The sequence below is a fragment of the Bos mutus genome, chromosome 23, assembly GCF_027580195.1.
Source record: "Bos mutus isolate GX-2022 chromosome 23, NWIPB_WYAK_1.1, whole genome shotgun sequence".
Lineage (NCBI taxonomy): Eukaryota > Metazoa > Chordata > Mammalia > Artiodactyla > Bovidae > Bos > Bos mutus.
In genome coordinates, this window is record NC_091639.1 from 39,865,951 (window position 1) to 39,883,228 (window position 17,278).

The following is a 17,278-nucleotide window of genomic DNA, read 5'->3' on the forward strand; positions in this document are numbered from 1 at the left end:
ATTTTTTCCCATGTTCTCAGTGCCTGATACGTGGAACTTACCCAAAAGCTGTTTGTAGAATGGCTGAATGAGGGTGCAAGATACCCTAGGGACTTCCAATTCCCCTACTTTGCCCCTGTTATTTTTGCTTTAAAGTGGCAGATGGATGGGAAAACAAATTATCTAGATCATGGACAACAGCCATCTTCAGTAACAGTTATCTTTAATAACCTTTGGATTATTGTTCTAGTTCATTAAGTTGCTATGCATCCAACTTGAATGACAAGCAAGATGACGCCAAGAGAATCAGAAACTAATTCTAATACTTGTCTCTTAAACTGGGAATTTCATACAGCACGGTTTCTTAGGGCAGATAGTCTGTATATATTTGGTTTTCTTCTTTAGATGGTCTTTGCTTCTGTGGACTGGCAGTTTTAAAAACAGGAAACAGAGGACAAGATGATTGCAAGTGATTAAAAAATGACATTCACTGACTCAGTCAATAAAGATGAGATGCCTACTGTATGTCAGGTACCATGTGAGGTGATAGGGATACTAGTGTGTAAGTCTGTGCCCTCAAGGACATACAGCCCTAAGCTAACATTTATTGAGCACTTACTGTATGCTAAGGGTTTTACATACTTTAACTCATTTAATCCTCACAATGACCCTGTGAGGTAAGTTCAGAGAGAAAAATAATTTTCCCAGATTGTACCAGGAGGAGAGGCTGGGATTTGAACTCAGGCAGACTGACCCAGAGCTCGTGTCCTTAAGCGTCATGTTTTTTTCTCTTGAGCAGGTGATACAGACACCAGACAATGGCAAAGCAATGTGATCAGTGCCACCCCTGATCAAGGCAGATGAGTACCAAAAAAGCATACAGAAGGCACGCCTAGTCCTAGCTTGGGGATGCTCAGGGAAGGTTTACAGAGGGAGTGACAGGGAAGTTAGCCCAGAGGATGGGGAAGGAGAAGGCAGGGGGTCCTAGGCAGAGGGACTATCACCTACAAAGACCAGGTGACAGAGAAAGCACTGTGCCTTTAGAGCAATGCCACGGGGGCAGGGTGGGGGGGGGAGTGGCATGAAGCTGTGGCGAGAAGCACTGAAGGGGGGAACAAAGTGGCCGCTGTAGCCCTTCACTGGCCTGCCGCTCTCCAGAGGGCAGAGGTGCCTGTGTATCCCAGATGATAAGGAAGCAGGGGAGGGGACTGGGACCTGGGCGAGGTCCAGTATGGGCTGCATGAGATAAGCCAACAAGTGCCCATCGTACCCATTCTAGTCTTTTATTAGTCTCTAGTTGATCATATTGTAAGCATATGACAAACAGCAAACATAATGCAGATTAATTGCAATAATTACAAATTTTGCCAATAGTGGATTTGATGAACTTGAGCAAAGCCACTGGAAACTATGGGATCTGGCAGACTCAGAGGGTTACAGTAAAGGGAGAGGTGATAAGGTGATCACCAAGGTGATCGCTTATAAAAAAGAACAATGTGAATATCAAGAGATTGAGGTCCATAGGAAAACTGAGGAAGATCTCAATTTTTTGTTTTTTTGGCCTTGTTGAGCAGAATGAAGGATCTTAGTTCCCTTTCCAGCAATTGAACTTGTGCCCCCTACAGTGGGGCTGTGGAGTCTTAACCTCTGGACTGCCAGGGAAGTCCCAGATCTCATGTATTTTGGAAAAAATTCCCTCTATGATTATGCTGCAAAAATGAGATGGAAAGAATATTGTAGGATGCTAAACATGGTTTTACTCAAAAAAATAATCATGTAACTCTTGAATATTTTTGAAATTACAAGCTTTTATAATTCTGTTCAGTTTTCATGATGAAAGTCCCCATTAGACTTCCTCTCCCCACCCCCCACCCCCCCCACCAATCCTCAATATACAATGAAAACTCTGGTCCCCATTTTAAGTGGATTCACCTTTAGGTGAAATTTTTCTGGTGCCAGCCGTCTCCCTGAGCTAAGCAGGCCCTCTGCTCTCAGCAGCCTAGGAGGAAGGCTGTGTCACAGCACTGATTTTGTATGGAAAGGCAAAATATTTCCTACAATGGTCTGCTCTTTATAGGGACTGATGTATCACATGTGAAAACGGAGTCCTTTTTCTCTTACCCCCTTAAGAAGTCACTGGGCAGGGGCGGGGGCCGGGGGTAAGAATGAGGACAAGAGCTTGTGCCTGCTTTGCCTTCTATCCGTCATTCCCAGCTGCCAGTCAAGGACCAACACAGCACAGGACAGAACCCCCGGCTGCACTTTTCACATCCTCACTGGCTGGGCCTCACGACCCACCCTGGGACCCCCGTCAGCATTCCTGGGCCACTGAGAAGGGAAGCGCCACAATACAGGCCCTGAGAACAGCTGTGAGACCTCGTGACTCTTTCATCTTGTGATGCAATCCAGTAGTTTTGAAGAATATGGTCAAGGGCCATGCAACAGAAGACTCATCAAATACATCTGCTCAAAAGTCTATGAACAGGGTACACATCCAAACTTCTCCCTACAATTTTAAATAAAAGCATAGGTCTGTACAGACAGTCTGAGAACGTCAGAGCTGAAAAGAACTCATACTTAAACAAACTTCATGTTTCAGATAAGGAAATTTAAATGCTAGGCCGGGGTCAGCAAACTTCTGTGAAGAGTCAGCGAGTAAACAGTTTAGACTCTGTAGGCTATATGGTCTCTGTCACAACTCTTGAACTCTGTTGTAGCACAAAAGCAGCCACAGACACTACATAAACAAATGTGTGGTTGTGTTCTGACACAGCTTTATTTATGGACACTGGAATTTGAGTTTTACATTATTTTTCACATGCTACAAAAATATTGTTCTTTTGACTTCAACCATTTAAAACTGTAAAAAGCCCACTTTTAGGGCTACACAACAGGTGGTAGGTAGACTGGATTTGGTCCCTGGGCCCCAGTATGCTGACCTCTGTCCTAGGCCGCTCTGACACCCAAGTGGAGACTACAGTGTGACATCTTGTTTATTTGTCCTTTGCTTTTCCCACCCACATTGAAGAGTCTGATCTGCTTCACATAAACTGCACAAGGAGCTCTATCAACGTCTTCTACATTTTACAGGAGTCACATTAAGATCTGTCAGAAACATATGCCAGGCGGCAGCTGAAAGACCACTGATATAATGCTATATTGTGCACTGAACAAAAACAATCAAGAGGAAAATACAATAAATTTGAGCAACTCACTAAATTTGAAAAATAGGCTTTATTTTAATCAGTGGTATTGTATGACATCCTATATGGCATAACGGATTACGGCCAAGTTCATGAATACAAATAAGACAGCATTTTCCTTCATTCTCTCTTTTGTTTCCTGTTCAGAGAAATCAGGAGATGGGAGCACTGTGCTCAGAAACCAAGGAGCTCTTCTTCCACAGGCTCCTCCAGCTGAGTCCGGGCTCCTGGCACATTCAGCCTCTTAACATGTATATGGTCTCATGTGCAAAGACCTTTATGAAAAAAAATATTCAGAGCAGTATTTCTGTAGGAAATCACACTAGCATTTACAACAAAACATGGCTGATAAAGTTCACTTGCTGTGGATCATGAGGATTTGAACTGCATATAAAGGAGATGAGGACTTTGCGTTCGTTTTCCTTTAAAGAGGGGGCAGATCTTGGGTGAGGTGTGATCACCATCAGCTGCCTCCTTCCTTCTTGCTCCAGCTGACTTGCGGGTCCTACCCTGTCCCCCTGGAGTGTAGGCAGTGCTGCGCCGTGACAGAGAAATGGAAACATCTTGGCCCAAATATGAGACTGTGCCACACAGCCAACACTGGAAATGGATCTACACTTTCTTCTTTCATAAAAGGCTTAAATATATGGGCCCTTATGATATCACAAGATGCCTGAAATTCAGAAAATTATGAAAACAACTCTTCTCCACCCCTGAGGATATTTCATCTTTATAAAGTTGAAAATACAAAATATTAAAATAATTTGCCCTTTCTCCCCATCAAAAGGAATCACATTCTCAAAGGATTCCTGCCATATAGAAAATTCTGAAACAAAATTTTATTTCTCCCCAAACCAAGACCAGGAAGTCAATGTTAAGCTGCCAAGAAGACCCTTTTCCAAAGAAGGGTGAAAAGATACCTCATCACTTTTTAAAAAATAATCATATTTAGACAAAAGATAGCAAAAAGAGTTTCTGGCCTCATGAGCTTTCATTTTTCACTTTGATTTTTAGCATGTCTTAGCATTGGTTACTGGGAGTGAAGAGAATGACTTGTTTTCCAAAGTCTAAGATATTCCTGGGACAAACCCTGATCTTTCCTGGTTGACGGCTCCCCAAAAATAGTTTGTTGAAAACCAGATGGCAAGAATGGAAATGCTATACATCCATCTGTTCCATTTCTTCATAGTTTTCACATCAAAAGCACCTGGAGTTATCACTTGTGTTCAACACAAAATAGTACTGGGGGCTGAAGAGAGGATGATGTCACCTGCTCTTAGCATCAGCCGAGGTGACACGGGTTCTGAACTACCCATAAGGTCTTCACTGGCAAACCTGCCTGGCACGAGGGCCTCCCGAAGAGAACAGGACAAGCAGCCGTGCATGCTCAAATAGCAAGACGTGCAAAACAGATCATCACTCTGCTAGGAATAAAGAGCACACAGGAGGTACACTGACAGCAGGAACCAGCTTCTGACTACTGGGGCCAGTACTTAAGAAATCTCTGCACTGAAGGTGGGGTATGCAGAGGAATGGCGATGACACCTGGGGGTGGGACAGGGTGAGGGAGGAAGAGAGGGATGTACATCCACGCATGCTCACACACGCACACGCGTTGCCTCCGAAGGCACCGTCTACTCCGGATTCACACGTGGCCGCCTGACAACCTGGCTACTTGCCTGGCTCAGAACTTCATGGCTGCACTCTCTTAACCACACTTTCTCCTCTCCTTTTAAGGCACAAACATATTTAATGGTTCCAGGTATACCTGCTGAGTTCCGAGAACCACACTAAACAAGTTAGTCACGGCCTAGCGCACAGAAGCCAGCTGGTCCTTTTCGGCTGACACAGAATGAGGGACGGCGCCCCGTGTGAAGCAGCCAGGAGGTGTGAGCCGCCGTGGGATGTGGACAAAGCCGACCCTCAGCATCAAGGCGGGGCCACAGGAGAGGCCAAGATGGCAAAAGCATGACCAGGGTCTGGGATGTTTAATATTTTTTTACTTTGCTTTTAACAAACCATACAAGGTGGCAGCTCTTGCCTGCCTCGCGGCCTCTCATGAACAAGAGCAAGCAGAGGCCGCCACGGAGCATCTGTCACTCCACGTAGAGTCACTGTGATAGTTTGCTCATCATGTTTTACCCTCCCACAAAGTCAGACACACACACACGCACGCACGCACACACACATACACACCCTTCCACCACGGAGGAAATCTTTGCAACAAGAGGCACTTGAATGATATTTTGAGAGTTCTCATGAAAAGGCCTTCCCCTCACAGTGAAGTGGGATCAACAGAATAGAAACCAGACACTCAAGACTCCATCTCTTCTTGGTCAAGGGGTGGCGGCACAAAGCTGATGACTTCATCATAGGTCAGGCCTAGAAATCAGGAAGGAAAAGTAGGGTGTGAGAGTTTAGACATTCACTTTGCTGGGAAGCCACCCTAACTTCTAAGCTCAAGTCCCTTCCCTCCCTGTCCAGGCTACTGGTTCAACAGGCCTCATTGCTTGTGTGTGAACATGTGACCAAAAGTTCAAGGATGTATATAAAAGAACAATTTTTTGGGTGATCCAGTGCCTCCTCTTTAAAGCTCTCTGGAGAAGATGCTTAAGAGTAGCAAACCAATTATTTGGGAAATGTAAAAAGTCGGACTCTTTGCGACCCCATGGACTATACAGAATACTGGAATGGGTAGCCTTTCCCTTCTCCAGGGGATCTTCCCAACCCAGGGACTGAACCCACATCTCCCGCACTGCAGGCGGATCCTTTACCAGCTGAGCCACAAGGGAAGTCCCCCATATGCTACAGCAACAGATAATCCTGGCTTTGGGATTTAACTCAAGTTCTGGATTTGTGTTTTATGAAAAGAATATGAGACTGGGTCTAGGAGACCTGGGTTCCATTTCTGGCTGTATCCTTAACTAGGTCTAAGCTAAGATATAAGATATAAATGCTCTTCAATGTTCTATTGTTTGTAAAGCTGTAAAGATTCCCTATTCCCTACTTAGCTCAAAGAGATAGTATAAATGCAGAAATTCTGAGAACCTCAAAGCTCTATGCAGACGTGAGGGGCTGTGCACAAAATCAGACCAGACAGAAGCATCTCAAAGGTCCAGAGGGGCGTCATCTACAACAGAGGAACATACTCATTCCACAGAAGAGACCCTCACTGCAAGTTTTAACGAGTTGGATACAACCAGAAAAAACTCCCCCCACCCTCACAGCCTTTGGTTAGTGGCTCACCTAGGAAAGATTCTTAAATCTAGGTTCTCAAAAAAGCAGATGTTCACCCTGCTATGACTTACTTTTCCATTCGTCTATAAGGAGGTCCCTGCTTTCAAAAGACTGATCATAAGGATCAGCCACTGGTTCGTCGTCAGGATCGTGGTACTGGGCGAAGTAGGCATGTGCAAGGGCTTGTGCTGCTGTGATTCTCTTATCTGAGTCCAATACAAGCATCTTCTCCAGCAGGTCGACAGCTGTCAGTACCACAGATGGGAAGGAAAAAAGAAGAGTTTTTAACACATTACCAAAAATTTATGCCTTATTAAGCAAACACAGAGTTTCGATCCTTCATACCCAAACATTCTCCAAAGTATCTGCTCTGAGATATATTATATTTTACCTACTTTATATCTTTATCTATATATACATACATTTTTTGCTGAATCATTTTAAAATAAAATTACAGACATGCAATTTTACCTATAAATATTTCACCATAAAGATGGCTTCCTATACAATCATAAAACTGTTATTACATCTGACAAATATATAATCCTCAAACATCATCTAAAATCCAGGTCATGTTAAGCTTTCTTCAATTATCTTAAAGGTGTTTTTTATATCTAGTAACTTGTTCAAAGTGAAAGTGAAGTTGCTCAGTCACGTCCGACTCTTCGCGACCCCATGGACTGCAGCCTACCAGGCTCCTCTGTTCATGGGATTCTCCAGGCAAGAGTACTGGAGTGGGGTGCCATTGCCTTCAGGATTCAAGTAAGGACCATGCATTGCATTTTGTTGAGTTTCCTTAGTCTCTTCTATTTCTAGAATAATCGCCCCAGCCTCTAACCCCCATTTTCCCTAACTCTGACCTGAAAAGACTCCCTCACAAAACTGTCTTGAGCTATCATGTATCTGTACCCTTGTTTTCCTCTATCCCCTGTATTTCCTGAAAACCCTGGTAAATCTAAAATTTGGTAAGAATTAGGTTAAACATTTTTGGCAAGAATATTTCATAGGTGATGCTGTGTACTTAATGGTACCTTAAGGCCATCTGTCCCATTAATAATGATGCTAAATTTGATCACTGGGTTAAGCTGTTTCTTTTTTGCCTTAAGCAAGTACCCTGTCAGCACTAGGTATCAGTTTCTTTCACTTATAGCTTTCAGCATCCACTGATTTTCCTTCCCAGCAACTATTTCATTAGCTGGGGGTCACAGAATCGTGGTTTTTTTTTTCCCATCTAATTCCTATAAATGATGATGTTTTGAGTTTCAGAATGGTAGCGCCTGGGAGGACAAATAATAAAAGACCACAGTTGTCACTTTTGTGAAGCAAAGGCATTTGTGGCTTTGCAAATTCTTGTTTGTTCTTTAAATGTGGGAGGGGGCAGGGATGGTTAGTCAAGGGCTGGGGCGGGGGGGTGGGGGGGGGTTCCTTTTCCTGAAGAGATCCACGCTGTGTACACTGGAGGCTGTAAAAGACCCCCATCCTTCAGGCTCAATTCCAGAGTTGAATTTCTTCTAAATGAGAAATGTGGATTTCCAAGGAATGCAGTAACAAAGTGAATATTTATGTGTCAAGTTCATAAGCTTACACCTTAAAGCACTCAGAAAATTGCCCAGACATATATTCTCTTCTTAGAAACAATAACCTCATCAGGTGCTGTCTCGACCATATGATGAGTCTTTGCCACCCCAGGGTAAAATGACCAACACCTTGATAAATAAGATCAAGGTTAAGAAAAAGATTCCTCTAAGACCTTGACAGATACAAATACAGAAGCATCAAACAGCAACTTAAGTTTTACTTCATGTTTTGAGAATAATGGTGACACATGAAGTCAGAGACGGACAAAAGAGGGCTGTCAGTATTTACACTGTTGGTGTATTCCTGCTGGGTTAACATGCTGGGCATGAGTTCCTAGTCAGGTTACACCATGTTCTGCCTGTAAGAAGAGACTCTTTATATGACGCCAGCATTCGGCAGTGGACTGACGGGTCTGTGTAAATACTGAGAACTGCAGTGCTGGGAAGCAGGTGGCCCAAAGCCTCCTTTTGCAGTCTACAGTGCTAAGTGGTAGCCAGCTTTTTTGAAGGATTAAATGTCACGATTCCAGAGAAGGGGGATGCTTATCAGGATGGAAGTGACCCCAATAAACTGCTGGGACACACATATCCCCCCTTCAAATAAATCGCTTTGAGCCAACCATCAGGAAATCACACAGTGAGCACTGCCATGTCTAAAACATGAGCTGAGATGATGAAAAAATTCATAACAGAATGACAGACAAGGAAGCTACCAACTTACAACATAATTTCCTAATATCATACAGTACTTAATGACTCAGAGAGAGCTTCTCACAGACCCTTGAACTAGATAATACAGTATAAATAAATCATACAAAGGCAGTGAGAGCAAACCAGGGCAGATACAGACCCAAAGCAACCCTGGCAGAATTTTGTATACCCCTGATGAGTCTGTGGATTTATTCTTAGACATGACAGTGATCCAGCTGAGCCCTGACACATTCTCCATCTCCAAGGCTGACAGGCTCAACACTTCCGAGCATGAGCATCTCTGCTATTGTAAGAATTATCATAGGAACACTAAACCGCTCTTCCGCAATCACTGTGGGTAAAGTACTTAGAAAGGTAAAGCCACTTAGCCTTCACTCCAACTTCTGAAGAGGCTGTCGTCAGCTCTCAGAAGGATGAAACTAAGCCCGAAGCACAGCTGCTGGGACCCTTAAGTGGAGGAATGACCGAAACTGAGATTTAAAAACATACTACTGAGATACAACTTCAGAAAAATAAGAAGGTTGATTGTTCTATTATCACAGCATTGCTCCACTCTCGTCATAGGGAGGGCCATGTCTGATTTTTCTGTTGTTCAGTCCCTAAGCTGTGTCCGACTGTGACTGAAGCAGGGCAGACTCCTCTGTCCTCCACTATCTCCTGGAGTTTGCTCAAGTTCATGTCCATTGAGTTGGTGATGCTATCTAGCCTTCTCATCCTCTGCTGCCCCCTTCTCCTTTGGCCTTCAACCTTTCCCAGCATCAGGGGCTTTTCTAATGAGTTGGTTCTTTGCATCAGGTGGCCAGAATATTGGAGCTCCAGCATCAGTCCTTGCAATGAACACCTAAGGACTGATCTCCTTTAGGATGGACTGGTTGGATCTCCTTGCAGTCCAAGGGACTCTCAAGATCTTCTCCAACACCACAGTTCAAAAGCATCAATTCTTTGGCGCTCAGCTTTCTTTATAGTCCAACTCTCACATCTGTACTTGACTACTGGAAAAACCATAGCTTTGACTAGATGGACCTTTGTTGGCAAAGTGACGTCTCTGCTTTTTAATATAGTGTCTAGGTTTGTCACAGCTGTCCTTCTAAGGAGTAAGCATCTTTTAGTTTCACGGCTGCAGCCACCGTCCACAGTGATTTTGGAGCCCAAGAAAACAAAATCTGCCACTGTTTCCACTCCTATCTGCCAGGAAGTGATGGGACAGGATGCCATGATCTTAGTTTTTTGAATGTTGAGTTTCAAGCCAGCTTTTTCACCCTATTCTTTCACCCTCATCAAGAGGCTCTTTAGTTCCTCTTCACTTTCTGCCATTAGAGTGGCAACAACTGCATATCTGAGGTTGTTGATTATTTCTCTGGGCAATCTTTGAATTCCAGATTATTTTTCATCCAGCCTGGCATTCTGCATGATGTACTCTGCATGTAAGTTAAATAAGCAGGGTGACAATATACAGCCTTGTCATACTCCCTAACTTTGAACCAGTCATTTGTTCCATATCTGGTTCTAGCTGTTGCTTCTTGACTTGCATACAGGTTTCTCAGGAGACAGGTATGGTGGTCTGATATTCCCATCTCTTTAAGAATTTTCCATGGTTTGTTGAGATCCACACAGTCAAAAAGGCTTTAGCATAGTCAATGAGGTAGAAAGTACATGTTTTTCTGGAATCCTCTTGCTTTCTCCAGGATCCAATGAATGTTGGCAATTTAATCTCCAGTTCCTCTGTGTTTTCTGAACCCAGCTTGTCCATCTGGAATTCTTAGTTCACGTACTGCTGAAGCCTAGCTTGAGTGATTTTGACCATGACCTTGCTAGCATGTGGAATGAGCTCAACCGTACAGCAGTTTGCATGTTCTTTGGCATTGCCTTCCTTTGGATAGCACTGTCCCCCATCTTTTCCTAGAGTCAGGGGATTAGAACCTCAGGCAATGCCACTTTTGGGGACCAAAAGAAGTACACACCAGCCCCCAGTTTTAAGGAACAAAGCAGCTCCTTTTCAGCCAAGGCAGCAGACAACTGTCATGTCCCTTCGCCAAAGACCCTGGAAACGGTGGTGACAGGAAGGAAGATGGAGCCATTCTTCAAAGCTTCATGGAGAAGAGAGAATGGCTAGGTGTCTGAAGGCAAAAGAGGACGGGGAAGGGAAGAGGACGCGAGGGCGACAGGCTCGGCAGCACTGGGGAGCCGCAGGCAGGGCGCGCCACACTGCGGGGCGCCCGTGTGGGGCGCCAACCACCCTCTGTGCTTCGGCTGTTTCCAGCCTCAGCACAGACTCCGTGATCATATATTTATAAGCATGTCATGAGATAAACAGCCTGACAGCACAAACATGGATAATACAGCACTATTTATCACCTTCCGAGATTTCATTAACAGTACTATATTAGTCCAGAGGATCCCTAACTACGTCACGGCCAATTCAATATCCACAAGACGAGGATACAGTCAACTTACCCAAGGGATTGGCACCAATAAATACATTTGCAAAGTTCATCTTCGGCATCTGGGTCAAAGACTGAATGTAGTTTCTTGCCTGTAAAACAAAGGGTTTTCAAAATGGTTTTGTTCAATATTTTTACTGCTCTCAAAGATTCCTGGTCCTGTCACAGAGCAAGTGTTAACTGACAAAGTCTGCTAGCGTCAATGTTTATGAATGTTGTGGATATTCATCACAGACTTCTCTCTCACTGCCATCCTAACCTTCTTATTTACCATCATCATCTTTATTTATTCCTGCTATCTCCCAGTTAAAATTTCAAGTGAACTAAAGTGCTAACCAGCTAAGTTCCCTTTCATTAGCATTCTGGTCACACGATCAGAAGTTTAAAATTATTAGGCCAAGATATCTAAGAAGTAGCCCTTCCTGAGACAGTCTTCCTAAAAAAGCTGAAGTTGGCATAGGGTTTAGTATTCCCAAAGAAAGTCTAAGATCAACCATCTTTTGATGAGCTGATCTCAGCAGGGACTCTCAGTATATTAAAAGGATGTCAGTATTAAACCTTGTCAACAAAATATTTTTGGTAACAAGGAAATAAACATAAGCTTTATATTATGCTAAGAGGTTCAAACACATTTAAAAAAAATATTTAACCAACTTAATAAGAGTAATAAAGAATAGTGGATTATAAGTTACACAGCTTAGGCAGAAATCTTTCCCCTACCACTTATGAGATACATCTTCTTGGGCAAGTCTTAACTAGCATATCAATGACCTCATCTGTAAAATATTAGTATTATTATTAGATATCAGTATTTGGCTTGCCTATATCATATGGTTATCCTGATACTCAAGCAAGATAAAACTAGTGGGAGAGCTTCCAAGTAAAAATTTTGACACAAAAGAACATTTATATACAAATTCAGATTTTATAATGTTTGGTTCTTGGGGTGGGACAGACCTGAATTACTTACTCTCTTTTAAGTCCTGAGTTCTTCATCTATGAAGTGGGATTAACATCAGTGCCAACCTCAAAGGGCTGAAGGGAGGACTTGTGGTAACAAACCAACAGCCTCCTCAGCACCGTCCTTGGGTTCAGAGGCGGAGCTCAAATAAACCTCACTGTTGCCTTTAGAAAGGAAAGCCTGCTCTCATTTTCTAAGGATGCTTCAACTGGATAATTTCTGGACTTTATTCTAAAACTCAAGGTGCTAAAATACTTTCAAGGACTGATAGCTCTTAATAAAGGCAAAAATAAAAACTGGTCTTGAGAATAATCATATAAATACAAATGGTTCATAAATGCGTGCTTCACGTATTAGCTATTAAATCTATGACCTTCCCTGTTTCATAGAAAAAAAAAAAATCTCATGATCAGTCTGAATAGCTGAGATAAAACTTCTTTAAATCTAAACTACCTCCTTGAAATTCCTGTTTTTAATACAGCTCAACAGTAAAGGTATATATGTATCTTTACGTACGTATGTATACACAAACACATAACAAGGTTAGAAAAAGTTCTAGCTGCTAGGGCAACTTCATCTTTTTAAATTTTTAAAAATTTACATATATATATAAATTAGATCTCTAATATTAATATATATTAGTTTCAGGTCTGTAACAGTGATTCAAACTTCTTATAAATTATATTCCATATAGAGTTATGCTGTATTTCCTATCCTTGTAGCTTTCTTTTACACATAGTAGTTTGTTCCTCTTAATAACTTCACCTTCTTAAACACCATGTGCAGAGCAAACAGGAGACGCCCTCTTTGAGAAGCAGCTGAGAATCTTTTTGATTTGAAAAGAAAGCTCTAGGAATTGAACTATTGACAAGCCTGTTATCCCTTCCTACTTGAGCATGCATATAAAAGAAGGGAAAACAGAGGTGAGAGAGACCACGTCATACAGAGAACAGTCTTACCTCTAATAAGATAAATGAAAAGACTACCTGAATAAAGCCATGTGGCCAACCTGATTCCCAAAAAGATTAAGGACATCTGAAAAAGAAGTGCCCCAATCACCTCTGATGGTAAAATGAGACTTAGATTAAATAGCCAAGCATTGGCAAAAAAAAAGGTACCTAACCCTAAATGTTCAGTTTTCTACATTATTTGCATATTTTATCTTAAATAGAGAACTTTTCAGCATTAGATATTTTATAGGTGTTTTTAAATAAAGGCTCTTCTTTTGGTCATTAAGAAAATGGATAAATAGGAAAACATGCTAACGGCCTTCAGTTAATACACCTCCAATTAAACATTATTCAATGGTAGCATACCCTGACTGTAGGCATAGGACCCTAGGAAAACACAAACCTCCTCTTGAGCACTAAATTCATAAATAACATCATTTTCTATGAACAAGCCTATACATTATATTCTCCATTCACAGGACGTCAAGTGTTGTAATAGCACATAGGCAGTCTTTGCCTTAGTCGCCCTAGAGGCGCATGCAAACATTCAGTGACGTTACAATCGGTGTTGGTTATACAGTGGCAATAAAATGCGAATGTGGCCTTCTGAATTAGATACTCCTGCAGTCAATTTGTTCTCACCTCATGGCTTGGCATCCTGTTAATGAGATAAGCAGGGGGAGTCCCCGTCAGACGCATAATCTGCTGAAGCTGGTTAATATCTTAAGATGCCTAGTCAAGGGCATTGTTAAGCATACAGTGCAAAAAATAACTTTCAACTCAAAAAGTTTTAGAAAAGGCCAAAAAGCCACCCCCAAACAAAAAATCTACTCCCACCCACCCCACCCAACCCAGGTCAGAGCCCAAGGCTGCACGTGAAAGCATGCATCTGTGAATGGCATGAGTTAGTAGCCATGGAGCCAGTGATGGGCCAAGTGGAGAAGAAAAACTTTTTTTTGGTTTTAGCATGATCTTTAACATTAAATATTTACGCTCCCTGGAAAGAGACTGCCCCTTGATCCGGGATGCCAGCCAGAGAACTGTTTCCGAGTACTGACGGCCACAACCTGTTTGCTTGTGGGATAAATGAAGAGGATTCAGAACATTTTGATTCAACTTCAGACAAAATAAAATGTCCAATGTAACCATTTCAGGTACAGGTTAAATTTCTGTGGCACAGGTTCTGGTGATTCTCTAAAATACCACCCCTCCTAATGTAAGACCAAGGTGGTATGCGTGTTGACACGCAAGGCCAAGCTTCAAGGACAGCAGTTAGTGACACATTTAAAATACGTGCCACAAACACACAGTGATAAGTGAAGGGGAAGTGGGGGGGATGAGAAGCTAACAGCAGAGACAAAACAGAAGCCGCAGCTGCTGCCGGTGTTACAGCATGCCACAGTGATTTCTCCCACAAGTCCCTTTAACAGGTGAACAGACTGACTTCGCTTAAAAAACATCCGGGAGGAAGCTGGCAAAACACTGAGTATCTGATCTGACAAAGGCAGAACTCTGAGGTTTTCCAAATGTATGCAGATGTAGGTACACTGCACTCTAACCTTCTCTCTTTTAGCTGGCCCATCAATTTTAACACAACCACAAAAACTGTTTATCATGTGTTGCTGTTAAAGCAGAGTGGTGGGATTTTTAAAATCCTCAGCACAATAAAAACCTTTTCATATTCCCTTTCTTGGTATTTATTAATTCCCTCCTTCTCTTGTAGCACCATTTCCAGTAAGTACTGTAATCAAATAATTGCACTTCTTTGTGGCTTCTCTCAATGATCTTTCCAGTTGAGCTCATCCTCAGAACTTAAATTCCTTAGTGGTCAGATTACTACAAACACATGTTTAAGGCTGGCTGTTAGGAAAGAGCTGGAGCCACGGCTCCACCCTGCCTCTCACGCTCCCTGGCCCAAAGACAGGCCAGCAAATCCAAAAGATGGTGTGAAGTTCTTCTAACATTCTCAATAAATTCAGGTTTACCTCTAAACAAATTACATAACAAACAGTACTCTGCGTGCTAAGAGAAAGAAACAAAAGGGGCTCACTAACTAAACCAGCAACAGTAGTATCAGCTGGGTTTTAAAATGTTAAAATCCTGCCACCTTTCTCTTTTCTATGAACAATAACTTGGTCTGTACATTTCCGTGGTTTTTTTTTTTTTTTGGTCTCCTTTAGTCAAATAGGTTATTATATCCCATTTTTGTCAGGAGTTCAGGAATAAAATATTTTCAGCAAAAATTTTGAGAGTGAGTCAGTGAAAGGGCTTTTGTCTTCTTCATATGATTTATTTTTTATTTTTGTCCTTTCACTGATTACTTTAGGTATTGGGTCACCACCAAAAAATATTCTCTGGACATCCATCATGACTCATTTACCCCCCTTCTCACGGCACATGCTAACTTGTTCTCCGTCAGTCCAACTATTACTGTACTCTTACTCAGAATGTCCTAGTATTTACTGACTGAATTCCATCAATCAATAATAATGACATCACTTCACTACTTTTCAGGAGTAAGGAAAATACCTACTGGCTTTCTCTGTTTACTACATTCCTTCACTAATATGTTTTTCACGTTGAAAAGCTTTAAACAATTTTACTCACTTGGCTTTGCTATTTAGACATCATGTTTCACACATCATGTGCTTCTACGATAAACTGGTACTTGAGCAGTATTACTAACATAAAATTAATCTTGTCTACTCTTCTCAATGTTTAAATTACTTTTTATGCACTCACTGTAACTACGTAGGAGGAATATTCTTATTCCTATACTCAATGCAATGTTATTTAACTTCTGTGTTCTGATACTCAATTTATTATGCTCAACTCTATGCGAGAGATGTTGAAATGTATGATGTGCCCTATTTCACATACAGACATTTCATTAATAGGGCAGGCACTTTAAAAAAAAAAAGGATTACAACAGGTAAATACTATCATTTTATACCCACCCTTTTTCTTCCAACAGCACATATCTCTAGGGGAGATGGCTAAGGGCGGGTGAGAAGACTGAGAAAGAGCTGCTAGTGGCCATCTCCAGACAGAGGATGCACTTGCTATCTCAGTCTCATGAGCACTATTCAGTAATAAACTGAGCTCCCCCCCTAACCCCACTCTCTCTTGCCCCCATGTCCTCTCTATTAGACAATCTTTCTAAGCAAAGCATTTAAAACAAAAAGGCACCGTCCTCTCTAAGCATTGTCTCATCTCTTCTTTGATTCACTCCAATCCAGCTCCTGCGTTTCAAAAAGCAAAAAGAAAATACTCCTGGCTGACGCTCTGGTCGATAACTCTGACAATGACTTTCAAAACAGTGTGCAATCGCATGAGATTAAAGTTTGGAACATGTTATCAGAACATCTGGGATGTAAACTCAGCTCTGTCAAGTGACTCAGTGCATGACTCGGGCAAGTCCCAGTCTTCCTGTGCTTTTGCTTCCTCATCTTAAATAAGTACATGAAACAAATGAAAAGCCTGCCTCTGGCTACCCAGCAGTCTTTCCAACAGGGCAAAGGAATCCTTCAGTCAGAAACACTGGGAGGAGAATCCAGAAGGCACAGCTGGAACTTGGCTTCACAGCTCTTTTCCCCTTTTCTCCAACTGCCTGGCAGCAGACATATGGGAAAAGGGAGAAAGACTGGGCTTTCCTAATTTCTCTCACGCCTGTGGCCCAAGAAAATGACCAAGCAAGCCCAAGTAAGCCAGAGTCACATTCCCATGGCTTCTCTCTAAATGCCTGCTTAGAAGCAGGAAGGCATTAGCTCCAAAGCTTTTTCTCAGGGTACTCAAACTTGTAATTACACAGGCGGGCTGTGGGAGAAGGATTTACAACCCTCATCCTGTGGATCCGAGGTGTTAGGAGTGGGGATGTTACCTCTGACGGTCTGGAGACAGGGTAGATACAGACCCCTGTGGAGAACACACACCTTACCCAGGATGTGCAAGTTGTCTATTCCAAAGCAATAAAAAGCAAGTAACTCCTGGGAAAGGGCAAGGGAGTGCAGGCAATGCACTTTCCATTCTTTTAGTGAGAAAGCTAGACTGACAGAGGGTAAAGCTCATGCTTTGAGGATAAATACTAACCAAAAAAGTGAAAGGAGCCCTTGAGTGAAACTCTGAGAAAGATGATGTCAGGGTTGGAGAATGGAGACAACAAATTTTCCATCTCCTGGAATGAATGAGAATCTCAAATCTCACTTACTGTGATACGACC

At 42.3% G+C, this 17,278-nt stretch overlaps 1 protein-coding gene across 2 annotated transcripts in view; it reads right to left on the reverse strand.

Annotated features, from left to right (window-relative positions):
* Nucleotides 1–3,196: 3,196 nt before the first annotated feature.
* Nucleotides 3,197–17,278, reverse strand: part of MAPK14 (mitogen-activated protein kinase 14) — a 76,156-nt gene continuing 62,074 nt past the window's right edge. Inside the window, exons 9-12 of one of the 2 annotated variants that reach the window (XM_005890507.3) lie at nucleotides 13,702–13,781; nucleotides 11,162–11,240; nucleotides 6,491–6,664; nucleotides 3,197–5,564 (exon numbers count right to left, since the gene is read on the reverse strand). In XM_005890507.3, coding sequence (XP_005890569.1) covers nucleotides 5,497–5,564; nucleotides 6,491–6,664; nucleotides 11,162–11,240; nucleotides 13,702–13,781 — 401 coding nt within the window. In that variant the 3' untranslated portion in view covers nucleotides 3,197–5,496. The remainder of the gene's footprint in view (nucleotides 5,565–6,490; nucleotides 6,665–11,161; nucleotides 11,241–13,701; nucleotides 13,782–17,278) is intronic. The other variant, XM_005890506.3, reaches the window with a different exon arrangement.